Source organism: Acanthaster planci, linkage group LG04, assembly GCF_054643075.1.
Source record: "Acanthaster planci isolate LZ-2023a linkage group LG04, COTS_SCS, whole genome shotgun sequence".
NCBI classification, from domain to species: Eukaryota; Metazoa; Echinodermata; class Asteroidea; order Valvatida; family Acanthasteridae; genus Acanthaster; species Acanthaster planci.
In genome coordinates this window covers 19,620,441-19,633,287 of record NC_141780.1, presented here as the reverse complement: position 1 = coordinate 19,633,287, position 12,847 = coordinate 19,620,441, and the positions used below count along the sequence as shown (strand labels likewise).

General features: G+C 43.3%; 2 protein-coding genes across 3 annotated transcripts in view; one reads left to right on the top strand and one right to left on the bottom strand.

Moving 5' to 3' along the window:
- Positions 1-4,494, top strand: part of LOC147799471 (mannan-binding lectin serine protease 1-like) — an 8,712-nt gene extending 4,218 nt beyond the window's left edge. The window contains exons 6-10 of the mRNA XM_087135375.1: positions 253-390; positions 750-965; positions 1,216-1,365; positions 2,322-2,666; positions 2,853-4,494. Coding sequence (XP_086991501.1) covers positions 253-390; positions 750-965; positions 1,216-1,365; positions 2,322-2,666; positions 2,853-3,706 — 1,703 coding nt within the window. The 3' untranslated portion in view covers positions 3,707-4,494. The remainder of the gene's footprint in view (positions 1-252; positions 391-749; positions 966-1,215; positions 1,366-2,321; positions 2,667-2,852) is intronic.
- On the bottom strand, positions 4,254-12,847 carry rrp9 (ribosomal RNA processing 9, U3 small nucleolar RNA binding protein). Of its 2 annotated transcripts, none has more exons than XM_022248312.2 (12): positions 12,691-12,847; positions 11,706-11,818; positions 11,405-11,526; positions 11,070-11,137; positions 10,379-10,547; positions 9,685-9,902; positions 8,847-8,947; positions 7,901-8,035; positions 7,041-7,103; positions 6,402-6,583; positions 6,056-6,138; positions 4,254-5,040 (listed from the first exon to the last, which is right to left on the bottom strand). In XM_022248312.2, exons 1-12 carry the CDS (start codon positions 12,829-12,831, stop codon positions 4,870-4,872), a joined length of 1,566 nt encoding a protein of 521 aa, XP_022104004.2. In that variant the 5' UTR covers positions 12,832-12,847; the 3' UTR covers positions 4,254-4,869. The 2 variants fall into 2 exon arrangements, with proteins under 2 accessions (XP_022104004.2, XP_022104005.2); XM_022248313.2 differs by having other exon boundaries at positions 6,056-6,135.

Genomic DNA, 12,847 nt, shown 5'->3' with positions numbered 1-12,847 from the left:
GTTCCTTGCAGTAATCGCAATTTCTTTCACACTGGAAGAGCAGCTTCACTAGGACACAGTTCCTTGCAGTCATCGCAATTGCTTTCACACTGGAAGAGCAGCTTCACTAGGACACAGTTCCTTGCAGTAATCGCAATTGCTTTCACAGCATGTCAGAATGTGGATAAATGACGCCCTCTACAGTTGTATACCCTTCAGTGACTTTTTCCTTGAGACATAAAGAGTTGTATTTAAATACTGTTGATCCTACAGATGCTGAACCTCTAGCTAGGCTTTGTGGCTCTGATCTTCCAGGAGAAATCCAATCGACAACCGGTGTGCTTGTTGTCAAGTTTGTCTCTGATGCTGCCGATCAACGAGGAGGGTTCCGTGCCTCATTTGTGAGTCATGGTATGTTTGAAGGATGGCTTGTCTTTCTACTGTATGCAGTCTACATTTGAAGCCATTTGTAGCATAGTGTCAGTCTTTACTGGTATAAAAGAAATATAAACTCATGGAGTTGAGTGTTTTTCCCATTCAAAAATAGCATGTCCTTTCCTAATTCCCCAGCGAGAGAACTCTAATTGATGGGTTTTACCTGCAGAGCATATGGCATGTGAAATAAAAGTGACAAATTGCTTTTTTATTGTGCTTCTGTAATAGAAAAAAAAAGGAATATATTTTGGGGTATTGTTTCTTGATAAGTTGACAGTATGTCTACTGTAAATAATATTCCAGTCCCGTCCTCTTATCCATTCCAACCTGTTCAGCATTCGATGTCAGCACAGCGAGCAACGTACCGGAAATAGTGACCCATACCCCAGACATAGGTCAGCCCCCTGATGAAGGCAATGCGCTGCTGTTCATTGAGAAACCGGTCGATAAGACGGATTTGCGCCTCTGGGACTCAGTGACGCGCATGTGCACTGTTAACCAAGAGGGCGCTGTTGTCAAGTGGCTCAGAGACACCCAAGAACTACCTGCAGGTATGCTATGCATTGCAATGCACTTGTGACCCAAATCTTCCCACAGAGCACAGTAATGGATTGTGAGTATTCATTTCCAAGGGAGGAAGAAAACCTTTGTGACTCGAGTGACGAAAACTCAAATAACAATTCTCCTGTGGGCCAGTAATCAAACCCAAGACCCCAGTGGTGAGAGGCAAGTGCTTGAGCATTGGCCCCATCCCGCGCCTCCTGTGAAGAACTACATTTGTGTACATTCTGTTTTTCTCAGGTGAAATTACTGATGGTATTTCTGTCACTGAGGTGCCCCGCGGAAGCATGTTGACTATTGATAGAATGGAGGAGGAACACCAAGGCATCTTTGTGTGCCAAGCACAGCTACCTGGACAACGACCAATAATTGCTCCAATTGCCCTTCGAAGTGAGTCAGGTTGTTGTGAGTTTCTGGGTGTGCATTAGCTTGAGTTGGTTCATTGAGTGTCCAGTGTCTGACATGCCAGAGTGACGAGGAGAGTGCCTGGACGAAGTTTCAACCACCCGTCCTGGCTGCAGCTGTCAAAGTTTGCTAATCCGAAGTCATAAGAGCATATTAAGAGGGGACACATCCGGGATGGGATCCACTATGCAGAGGTTCAACCTTTTTTGGTTAGCGATGCCCAAGAAAGCCTATTTCACCAAGAGCTTCTGGAAGAAGTTGAAGGCAAAGCTTCCCATGACCTTTGGCACGGTTGTTGCAAGGGTGGGTGTAAGGGGGATGCTTTCCATACCCAAAAAAAATCCCAAGAAAAGAAAGCGAAATAAATGAAAGAAAGGAGACAAAAGGTAATGAAAATTACAAATTTGCTTGAAAAACCTTTAAATTGACACCCCGGAACCCCCCCCCAGCAAAAAGCCTGGTGATCCCCATGACCCTCTGAGAGAGGAGACCCTACATTGTTGAGGATGTGCACCAATTTACACACATTTGGCCGCCTCCACCTTCAAAGGTTGTACTTCCCTTTCCGAAAAAAGCCTGCACGAACAGTGGGGAAAAACCAATCATGAAAGGTCTGCAACTCCGTTAAGTTGAACTCTGACTTGAGATTTAGTGACTTGTGCTTGATGGTAGTATCGTTCAACAGAGAAGGGTTTGTTGTAACAAACCCACTTCAGTGGCAGAACAAGTGAATTACATTTGAACTTTAGTGGTCTTTAATGCACAAAATGATGAAATCAAGAATATCATGTCATTTGATGTAGTCAGTACTGATTTTGAGGGTTAATTTGAAATGCCTTCAATTAAGAGCTCTTCAAAGTCTCCTTTTCCCCCTCAAGGCTCAAACACCGGACAGAGTTCTAAATCACTATCCTTTTTTCCATCCTTTTCCAAAATGACAGTCACAGAGGAGCCGTCAAGCGTCATTGTTTCATCACCAGACTATATCAGTAGTGTAGATGATGGATTCGAGACGGTGCCACAAGACGCCTCTGTCATCGACGGTGCCAATCACGTCTTGGAGTGCTCCTACCCAGGTAGCCAGTACATCATCTGGCAGAAGGATGACCGAACGCTGTTCACCGATGACAGAATCTTCAAAATCTTTGCAGATAATATCATGATCAATGATGTCAGGGTGACCGATAGTGGCAGGTACAGCTGTGTGGCGTACGACGAAAATGACGTCAAACTCGGCACAGTCTTTGCCAGACTGACAGTTACATCCAGCCTGGATGTATCTGACGGTGAGTTTACTTTTAACTCATGCCCCATCCTCATTTGTACTCTTTTCAAAACTTAAAGCCATTGGCCAATGGCAGAGACACTCGTCTATTTTGGAAAGAGAAATAGATTACCTGACATATTGCTAAAAAGCAGGATTCCCAAAATCTTTGATGTTAATTGGATTTTTTTTTCTGACATCATTTCAGACTGTGGTCTTGTAAGAGCTAGAGAGGCTGTAAACGATACAAATTTGGAGAAATACCGCATTGTTGGTGGTGATGTGGCCAGGAAAGGTTCCTCACCATGGATAGCTCGTCTTTGGCATCGGAGTCACGGTGCACACTTCTGCGGTGGATCCCTGATTAACTATCGTTGGGTTCTCACGGCAGCTCACTGTATCAGAAGTCCAGAACATCACTACCGGGCCGATGACATTCAGGTCCGCTTGGGTGATCACGATTCCCTCTACAAGGAATCCAGCGAGATGATATTCAGGGTCTCGCGGATTGTGATGCACAGGAACTTCAACATGAAAAGCTTCAATAATGACATTGCCTTACTACAGCTGGACCCCAGGGTGCCGGAATTCACCGACTATGTCTGCCCGATATGCCTGCCCAAACCCCGCCTTTCCAAGAGGTTGCTGGTGCCTGGCAAGTATGCCCGGGTCACTGGCTGGGGGAGGCTCATTGAGCGTGGAAGTTACCCTAGGTATCTCCGTGAAGTCGGCGTTCCTATAGTGTCCGAAAGCGATTGCCAGGTATCGGCGGCGCATTTGTTCACCACAAACATGTTTTGCGCTGGCTACCGCCAGGCTGCGCAGGGAGATGCTTGCCAGGGGGACAGTGGGGGTCCTCTAGCCATGATGGAAGGGAACAAGTGGCGCTTACTAGGGGTGATCAGCTGGGGGGAAGGGTGTTCTAGGGCTGAAAAGTATGGCGTCTACACCAAGGTTGCCAATTACATCTCCTGGATCACAGAGGTCGTGACCCCCAGTGTTGAAGATGAGTCAGTATCAGAGTCCGAGTCCTCATCAGTGTCCGAGTCTGAGACTGGTTAAAACACTTCTACAAAGCAAACGAAAACTTCTTGTTAATGTATTAAACTGCACGATATTGCAACATAAATTGTATTAAGAGTGAATCAAACCACTATTGTATATGTTGCTTTAGCTGTAAGTTTTATCCTCTGCTGTAGCCTGGACGTCACTCAGCCTCCACTTATCACAAATGTTTCACGTTCTCCCTTATGTTTCATGACTAGACAAGGCTTGCTCCGATTGTATAATTAGGCATTTTGCTTCAGGCTTCACAAAGCATGGGGATATTCACACATGTATTTGACTGGCGAAATCTGATCACCAAATGCCGAATACATTTGTGCAGTGTAGATCAAATAGTGATGCAAGAAGAGTATATTTTCACCACTGCCAAGCTCAGCTCACTTGCCTCTGCAATGAACAATACACACAAAGCTGTGTAATCTCCCGCTGGCTTCTTATTGTCTCCTCTCTCTTTCAAAGTACTGTCTGGACCATGTACGTTGTGATGATCACAAATTATTTTTAACAAGTCAGTTATAGTTCTCTCAGATTGTGTTTTCATTCCGTGGATATTCTAGTAACGTATGCAGCGGAGACAGTGGACAGAAAAATCCATCTCTGTAAAAAAAAATTAAATCTGAATGTTTGCATATGTACACATTTTACATCTAATTTCACAGAAACACTCAAAAGGTAACAAATTGACAAATTTCTACCAACAGAAAATCAATCAATTTAATTAGGTTGCATGATTGACTTACAATAGTTTACTTGGTTGACCTATTAAAAATACAGTTGCAAACTAATGCAGAGTCAGGGATGTTTGACTTGAGAGGTATTCAACAGGAGGTGTGCATTGCTGTCATGTAAACCCTCTTCAGGGTACTCTGCCTGATAGTTTGGGAGGGTGAAACGTCCATCGCGTGTAAGACATAAAGTGAAATTGTGAACTTGCCTCAAACTAAACACAGTTTCAGCAGTGACAATAGAATTGGGCCCTGAACCAGGTGACAACTCCGAACACTTGTTTTTTTCCTAACAAGTCCCTTGTTTGTTTGTTGGGTTGTTGGGGTGTTTGTTTGGTTTGTTTTGTTTGTTTGTTTTTTATGGCAGCAAGTTTCATTGTCTGCAACATAAAATGTTGGGGTGTGGAGGGCGGGCTCGCTCAGATTCCGGGCCATTCAGTCTTCCTCTGACTTTCCATCATCAGTTTTCCTCCTCAGTCTGACAATGACGATGCTGTTCTTGGCTTCCTTGAGACACCACCATCTTCCTAGCCGATGCTCCTGACCAACTCCTGCCACAAGCAGGCGGCCGTCGCTGGTGAACTGCAGCGCATTGACAAAGCCCACCTACAGGACAACACCCCCCCCCCCGGAAAAAAGGCAAACAAAATCAAACATGAGGTTCATACACAAGAATACATGCAAATTCCTTAGCTATATTCTACTAGAAAAAAATGACACCCATCCATTACCTGGTTGCATCATGTCATTATGCAAGATCCCTGGCTACATAGAGTTTTCACAGCTTCTGACTAGCTTCCCATGAACAAAGGCTTGCGCCACTGACAGGGCTAAGAAAGCTCTCTTAATAGGTTTTTTCTCCCAGTACAAAAGTTACCCTAAAGCTGAACAGATGAACATTCATTTTTTCCCTATCACAGTCCTATATCCAAGATAACTAAATACAACTTAAACACGGCACATTTAATGCCACATTTAATTCAACTGTGTCAAGAACACCTTTGCAAGTTACCCATAATGCTCTTCACTTCTTTCCCAACTGGACAGAATCCAGGTTAAAATGCTAACTTTGGATAATAAAGACCACGCTCACCTACTGTGCGTGTGACCCAAACTTAAGAATTTTAATCATGGCTCATGTTTAGCAGATTCCAAAGCTTGACTAGTGGAAATCCACTGTCGACTAGTAAAGGTTAGGATTAGGTAACAACTTGAGGAGCACCCAAGTTAATAACTTGCTCCTAGCATGATGACTTTGTACGAGGAGAGGGAGGATTTTTTGGGCATGTTCCCCGTAACGTTGACAATCTCGGTCTTATGAAACATGGCATCCACCACTGTCCTGTGACAGCATCTACACACAAGTTCCCCCTTACCGCTAACACTTGAACACTTTTGCCGCGGTGCACCTGGCAACAATGTCAGAACCCTATGCCATATACATAAACACAAGTGCACCAACTCAGTACACCGGTCCCAAGATGTATTGCTGCTCAGTATCAATGCACTCTCCCTGTTCATGAATGCAGCCCATACAGTAACACCACTAAAGTCAAACAATGCAGTTTCCTTTTTTTCCAGTTAAAACTCCAAATTTGAATATGTTGGCAAGTTTACTTACAACGTCTATGCTGGCAAGGGGCTGTAACGAGCGGTAGCCCTCTGAACACTGCCAAAGGCGAACCTTGGAATCTTTGGAACCTGCTGGTCACAACAAAACATAAACATCACCAAGTCAGTCTACTTCAAGTTCCCCTTTTTTGTTAGGAAGCGGTGTAATGTCAGTGGGATTAACGGTTCAGCGCAGAGCCAAGACTGGTAGTGGAGAGCATATTGTTCAAAGCAAAGGGATTAGAAAAGGCCGTAGGCCCTGCTTTGCTCGAGCGTAGCTCCGCTTTTCAATGGCAAAAAACCGGGCCAACAGGTTCCGGGTCACTCCCTAAAAAGCATCCATCTTGTGTTTTTACCTGAGGCGAGTAGATCGGTGCTCTGCAGTGCAGCCACTGCTGAAATCCAGTTCTCTTCATGTGCGATCGCAGCACCTTGGGTCGCGGACTGACCGTTGGTGATGGTGTCAAAACGTTTGGAGTGAGCATTCTTTACCACGGCAACTGGTTTCTTCTTCAGCACACTCCACAAGGCAATTGATCTGGCATGAAGCAAAGCAGCGAGCCACTTACTTATTGGAATCTGTCTAGATTCCTGGAAGACAAGTCTTTCATTGTACACTGAAATATTTTCCTATTTCACGGCAGGAATGCGCAACGGTGCAAATGGGTACCTTTACCATATGTCAGCACAGGAAATTCACCGTCTTTTAGAAACAATATACATGTACATATATTTTTTTCATGAATGTTGCCTTTCAACTTTCCAAACCATTTGTACAGGTTTCCCTGAGCCTATGGTAACTGCAAATGTAATTTTATAACACCTCGTTTGAATCCACCAAAGGTCTTAAAATTTCTGTTAAAACCTGTCCAACAAGAGTCTCCCAAAATTCAGCCTCAAGCAGTAGCCTTTAATAGATAGGGTCCTGGGTACGAGCACAGCCATTGTTATTTACTTTGGTATCCCACAATGCATCAAAAGGCACTCATTCTCACCCGTCATCACTTCCGCTGATAAAATGCTCCTCGTTGATCAATTTCACACAGTCTACAGAGCCCCTGGCCAAAACAAAATACGTCAAGATCAGAATTCTGACATCATTTTAGTGAATTTAACATTTGCTGGTAAAAAAAATAGTCTTCACAGCAGAGACCATAACATAAACACCACAACTGCATTCAAGTGTGTTAATCATATCAACACAAGCATAATTCTGAGTGCAAAAAGGATAGAGTAGGACTCACGGGGGAGCGAGAGAATACTCCCGAGTAGACCAGGAAAATACTCTTCCATCATATGGTTATTTCACGATGGAAGAAAGGCAAACGATTTCTGTTTGCACAATTTGATCTTTCCTGCACCCCTGATTAACAATTATCGTTCAAATGTGAACGTAACCATTGTGTGGAACCAAATTCCCCAAGTGAGGGCATTTCTTTTCTTACTGAGTCCAAATGAAGTATTCTCCGTGGGGTTTAAAATCTTGCATGAAATCACTTTTGCACAGAGGCTGAGTACAATTCCGACCTGTTAAAGGCCACACAACAAAGACAGATACTGATTTTGGGTGTCAATGTCGATGGGGCTGTCAACATGTCAATGGAACTGTAAGTTTCTTGTATTTAAACCGGCCTCATAATGATGCTGTCATCTGTACTGGTAAGCAACAGGTCATGATTTCACGCCCAATTAAAGAAGATGCGACTTTTTTCCACAACCTCTTGGAAACCACTGGAAAGCAGTGTTTGGTAAACTGAGTTGGTTAAGGGCAAACTGAGTGTTCATTTATACCCATGCCTTTCCCTGGTACACAGATAAGTCAAAAAGGGAATTCAAACAGACCACCTTGGCTCACCCTGGACTATTGTAGATGAGCTGGGATTCCTCAATAATCTTCCAGACACGTAACGAGTTGTCTCTGCCTCCAGCTGTGACGGCTCTCTCTCTGGAGAGGCTATCAATGGCCATGATGCTGTCTTGATGCCCAAACCTGCCAGGAGAGGAAGAAGAAAGAGAGAAAATCGGTGACTCGTACACCAAGTCTCCATTTCAAGGAGCAGCTAAGCGGAATACACTGCTTAGCGAGGCTGTGTTCGAATTTCTTGGCTACGACTTGAAATCATGCTGAACTCTATGATAGTCGCTGCAGCCATCATCCGTAGGTTTGTGTGTCATTTCATGCTACAACCAAGTAACTAGGACAAGGGGTAAGTTCACACTGTAAGCATAAATCAGCTGTGGACAGCCAAAAGCCAATTCACTTAGTATGACTTTTAAGCTGGTAACCTGCTTTTACTCGGCAAATATTTCTGGCTGCACTCACTGTAAAAAATCGCATGGGAACCAGTCAGAAGCAATGTGGCTTGCATGACATTTTGATAGGTAATCAGTCTTTGCAATTAAAGCAAATATGTCCTTGTGCCAAGTAAATATTTGTTCTTCACAGCTCTGTGGAAGCGGCCCTTGGTTTAAGGACTTATGCGGGAGGTATTTCACATCTCTTTGCAAGCCCTCTCACAATTTAATGGAGTTATCACTTTGTAGCTGTGACACTCAGAACAATGTGTCCATGACATATTGATTTCTCTGACTGAAAGATTTGATTGATGGTGCGTCTTGGACCAATTTATCAACAACTGGTCAATTTTGCATGGTAACCTCTGAGCAAAATATATCCCGACTACCAGACAAAATTGATCAATGGTTGACATACAGTCACTGTTTAACACTGCTAACTGATAAGTAAATAAATTGAATATTCAACAAAAGGCGTATCAGAGATGACCAGACTGAATACTCACAGTGTTTCTACATAGGCCATTTCGTCTAGGTTCCAGACTTTGACAGAGCGGTCGTGTGAAGCGCTGTACAACGTGTGAGTTCCTTTTCGAAATGATAAACCCTGAGGGAAGTAGAAGGTTAATCACTTGATTGGCCGATGAAATAGACCCCTTTTTAAAGAGAATCCACTGAAGGCCATCAGCTGCTGCGGGAGGTCATGACACTGACAACTTTTCCACAATCATGAGCAAACTGTTATGTCATCTCGGGCATAAGTTCAAGCTTTAGGCCCGCTTGAAGGAAAAAAATGCCAGACTCTGGATGCTGGTTTCTGTGATCAGTTCTCTGAAAGTATAGCTTTGCTAACGCTAAACCAATATGCCATTCAAAGTGACATCACCGTGACAGAATCCGTGTGCACGTAGAATAACACTACAAAAGTGGAAAAAGAGCACAAAACAAAACTTAACCCCCCCCCAAAAAAAGAGAAAGGGGTGTCCATATGTTATTATGAAGTTTGTGTCCTACCTCTCGTACTTCATACTCAAGACACACTTTTTTGCCAGGAAATATGAAATTTGTGTGTTACTTCACTTACACTTTTGAAAGAACCCAAAGGCACATTATTTGAATTTAAAATTTTCGCGGGGTATCAGGCCCCAATTTAGCCAGCAATGACTGGGCCTTACCGTTCCTGATCCAAGCAACACCCTCCCACGCACGTTGTGGATTCAGAAAGATCTGCAAAGATCACGGTTCACTGAACAAAACTCTTCTGACATCTCTGCCGAAACCTGAGGCTATTCCAGCCAAATCCACCCGACGGAAAAGCAGCAGCTAACTAGCGCACACACTTACCGACACGGCGTCCCGGTGGCCCCTGAACGTGTGTAAGAGCTTCCCGCTCCCCGGGTTCCAGATGTGGATGACCTTACTCCGGCAGCCCGATGCTAAGAAACTGTTGTCGCTAGAGATGGCGAGGGCTAGGACGTGGGTTGTGTGACCTCTGTGCGTGTCCTCGGTCCCCTTTTTACCGCCCGGTATGACATACTCTTTGCAACATGACTCCAGATTCCCTGGAATAATTTCAGCAGGTGGTCGAAAAACAAAAACCGTGAATCATTCAAAACTCAAAAAATTAAAGTAAAGCACTTTGGAAAATCTAAAATCCAATGTTTCACAAGCCATCCAACCTCAACTATCAACAAAAATCAGTGAAGACAACCAGGATTCTGCAGTTCCTCGAACATGACGGCAATTTCACTATGCACATGACAATTCTTCTAAAGCAGCCTAAATCTTGGGGTGAATTTGGGTGGACTTGGGAGCATTTGGTGTAAACAAGATGTTCCCCTTGCTAGCTCGGCCTACGGTTATAGTTAATGACTCACGATCAACGGGTTAGGGGCTCGAATGTAGTTGCTATTCATACTCGGGCTGGTATCCCATCCATGGGGAAAAGAATACTGAGTCAGTTCATACCAAGGTCACTGGAATTAAACACTGGCTGAACGAGCCACACTGCCACATAACAGACAACTCTTCCCCTTACATTTGATGATAGAGCAGTCCTTTGCTCCGCTGTACGCATGCTTGTTGTCGGGCGAAATGACCAGACAGGTGATCGATAGCTTGTGACCTCTTAACACCGTCACCTCTGGGACAGCTTGGAAGTCATAATCTTGGGCCACCTTCCTCTGCAATTTGCCACTCTGTTCAAGCTAGAATCAAGAAAACAGAATTCTGAAACATGTGTTTCTCTGCTTTGTAAAGGTCAACCAGGCATTCTGTCAACATCTGGTGGTCTTATGCATTTTCACACTGCATAGAAATAAGGAAAGCCTTTTGAAGAACAAAAAACATAAATTGTATTATAAAAATATTAGGGATTTTTCATTAATCCGAGATTTAAATTTATTCTGCATGAAGTATGACAGCAGAAGGACGAAGAGGAAGGATGAAGGATCATTTGATACAGAGCTGATAGTTTTACACCAGGATCAACTCTGTCCTGAACATATCTGGTTCTGGTTCGTAACAGCACAAAAAAGCCTTAAGACCTAAAGGCACATACTTTAGCATCAAGCCAGGATTTCGCTTGTGAGTGATAATACACATGAATAATTGTATACAGTACTAAAGAGGGCATAGCTGCACCAGTTGAGTTGCAGTCCAGAGAAATATTTTGAATTAATGTTATTCCAAATAAATGAATGCACTTAGCATCCACTTTGCGTACTTACCACCTCCTCTCGAAGCCTGTGTGAGATGGCATCCCTGTCAATTTCCTTGGTTTCTTCGTTGTCTTTTTCTGGGAGAAAGAAAGAAATGTAATGTAATAATTAGAAAATTGGAACTTTTCTTTCTTCACTATATTTTTCATACTTTCAAAACTTTAAAGAAAATGGATTTCTTCATAATATTTGTCTTCTACATGAATATGCAATTTGGGAGCAAACTCAACCTTGAAATTTTAATCTTCCACATATGAGCAAATACTGCTGATTACATTTTTTTCAGCCTCTCTGACTACCTCATATCTCCGCTCTTCCTTAAAACCAAACTCCTGCATACTCACCATCTTCTTCCAGCTGTGCCAAGTACTGCTTGGTCAGTCGCAGCCGCTTTTCTTGGGCCGTTTCCTCCTCCTCGGAGTCGGAAGATGAGGACTCCAGCTTCCTCTTGCTGGCTGGGAATTCACTGCATTTAAGATGGTGGAAATCTTTGAACAACTCCAGAAATGGAAAAAAACAAATATGTGTAAAGATTGCAAGCATCACCCAGGCAGAAGGTACCAACATCTACAATTGTCGTTAAGGTTTTCCAAAAGCAGTTCAATAGACAAAGTGATTTCAGAGACTCTGTCAATAACTACTTACACTTCATCTTCAGAGGAATCGCTAATGATAACTTCACTCAGTTTGGACCTCTTCTTCCGGAGTTTGTTGTTCCCTGCAATACTCGCATCTTTTTTGGGCTTGACTGAAGAATCCTTTCAACATAATAAATATTTGACAGTAAATTTACGGTCAGGTTTCCACGTGCAGACGTGTGCCACACATCATTGTACATACAGTAAACAAATTTCAGGAAGAGTTCCATATGGACGCCAGTAATTATTCCCTACAGTGACCTATTGGCCATCAGAAAGCAAAAACATGATCAGAAAAGTTTAATTTAGGAGGGAAAACCAAGTCATTTACATAGACCACTTTTCAAACCAGTCTCCTAGGGTTTGTACATACAATGTAGAGTGCCGAGTGGTGTCTGTGTATGGAACTCTTTCCCAAATCAAATCTTCCCATATACTTTGCAAATGGCTTGGTCTAAAACACACAGAGTTATTTATTCTTCTATTCCAATGTTAATATGATCTATAGTATCAGTTAATTACATTAATCCATGTAATACATAATGGACATGTTTGCCATTTGGGGTGGCCCACGTGGACTCACTGACCATCAGTCATAATGAAATGAAGAAAACATCCAACCTGGGCAACCAATTGGACATGCAAAATCTGCAGAGCTGCACTGATGAGATAAAATGGTCTGGCACTGACAATGACATGACTCAGCATGCTGAGGGCACTGCATAACTGGCCAGGAACTGAAAAACGAACACGCTGGCTCACAAACGACACATTCAAAAGCTACATGTAGTATAGCTAGAGAACAGGAAGCGATTTTTGGGCAGTTGAGAGATCAATTTTCGGCATGGTTTTCGGGGTGTTGGTATTCTTACTCTGGTGTCGGGATTAGATGCCATTAGCACGTAGGCCTACAGACATGTCAAGATATATGAACGACTACGCCTGCAACATCAAGCGCAGGTGATGACCATCTGAGAAATGGTAGTTCTCACCTTTTTGGCAAAAGGTTTCTTTCTCTTCGATGCAGCACCTCTGATGAAAAAGGACATGTTACTTTTAAAAGAAGGCAGCGGTTCGAACAGAACGACCCTCGCAGCAGCAGTTGCGTGATACATACATGTACATACTGACATGAACACGTGCGCAACA

Excerpts from the sequence above, each read along its gene's own strand:
- rrp9 (XM_022248312.2), bottom strand. The coding sequence starts at position 12,831 with ATGTCAGTATGTACATGTATGTATCACGCAACTGCTGCTGCGAGGGTC. Across the intron at positions 11,527-11,705 it reads GATTCCTCTGAAGATGAAGT|TGAATTCCCAGCCAGCAAGA; the intron begins GTAAGTAGTTAT and ends TCTTAAATGCAG. Across the intron at positions 8,948-9,684 it reads GCCACCGGGACGCCGTGTCG|GGTTTATCATTTCGAAAAGG; the intron begins GTAAGTGTGTGC and ends TACTTCCCTCAG.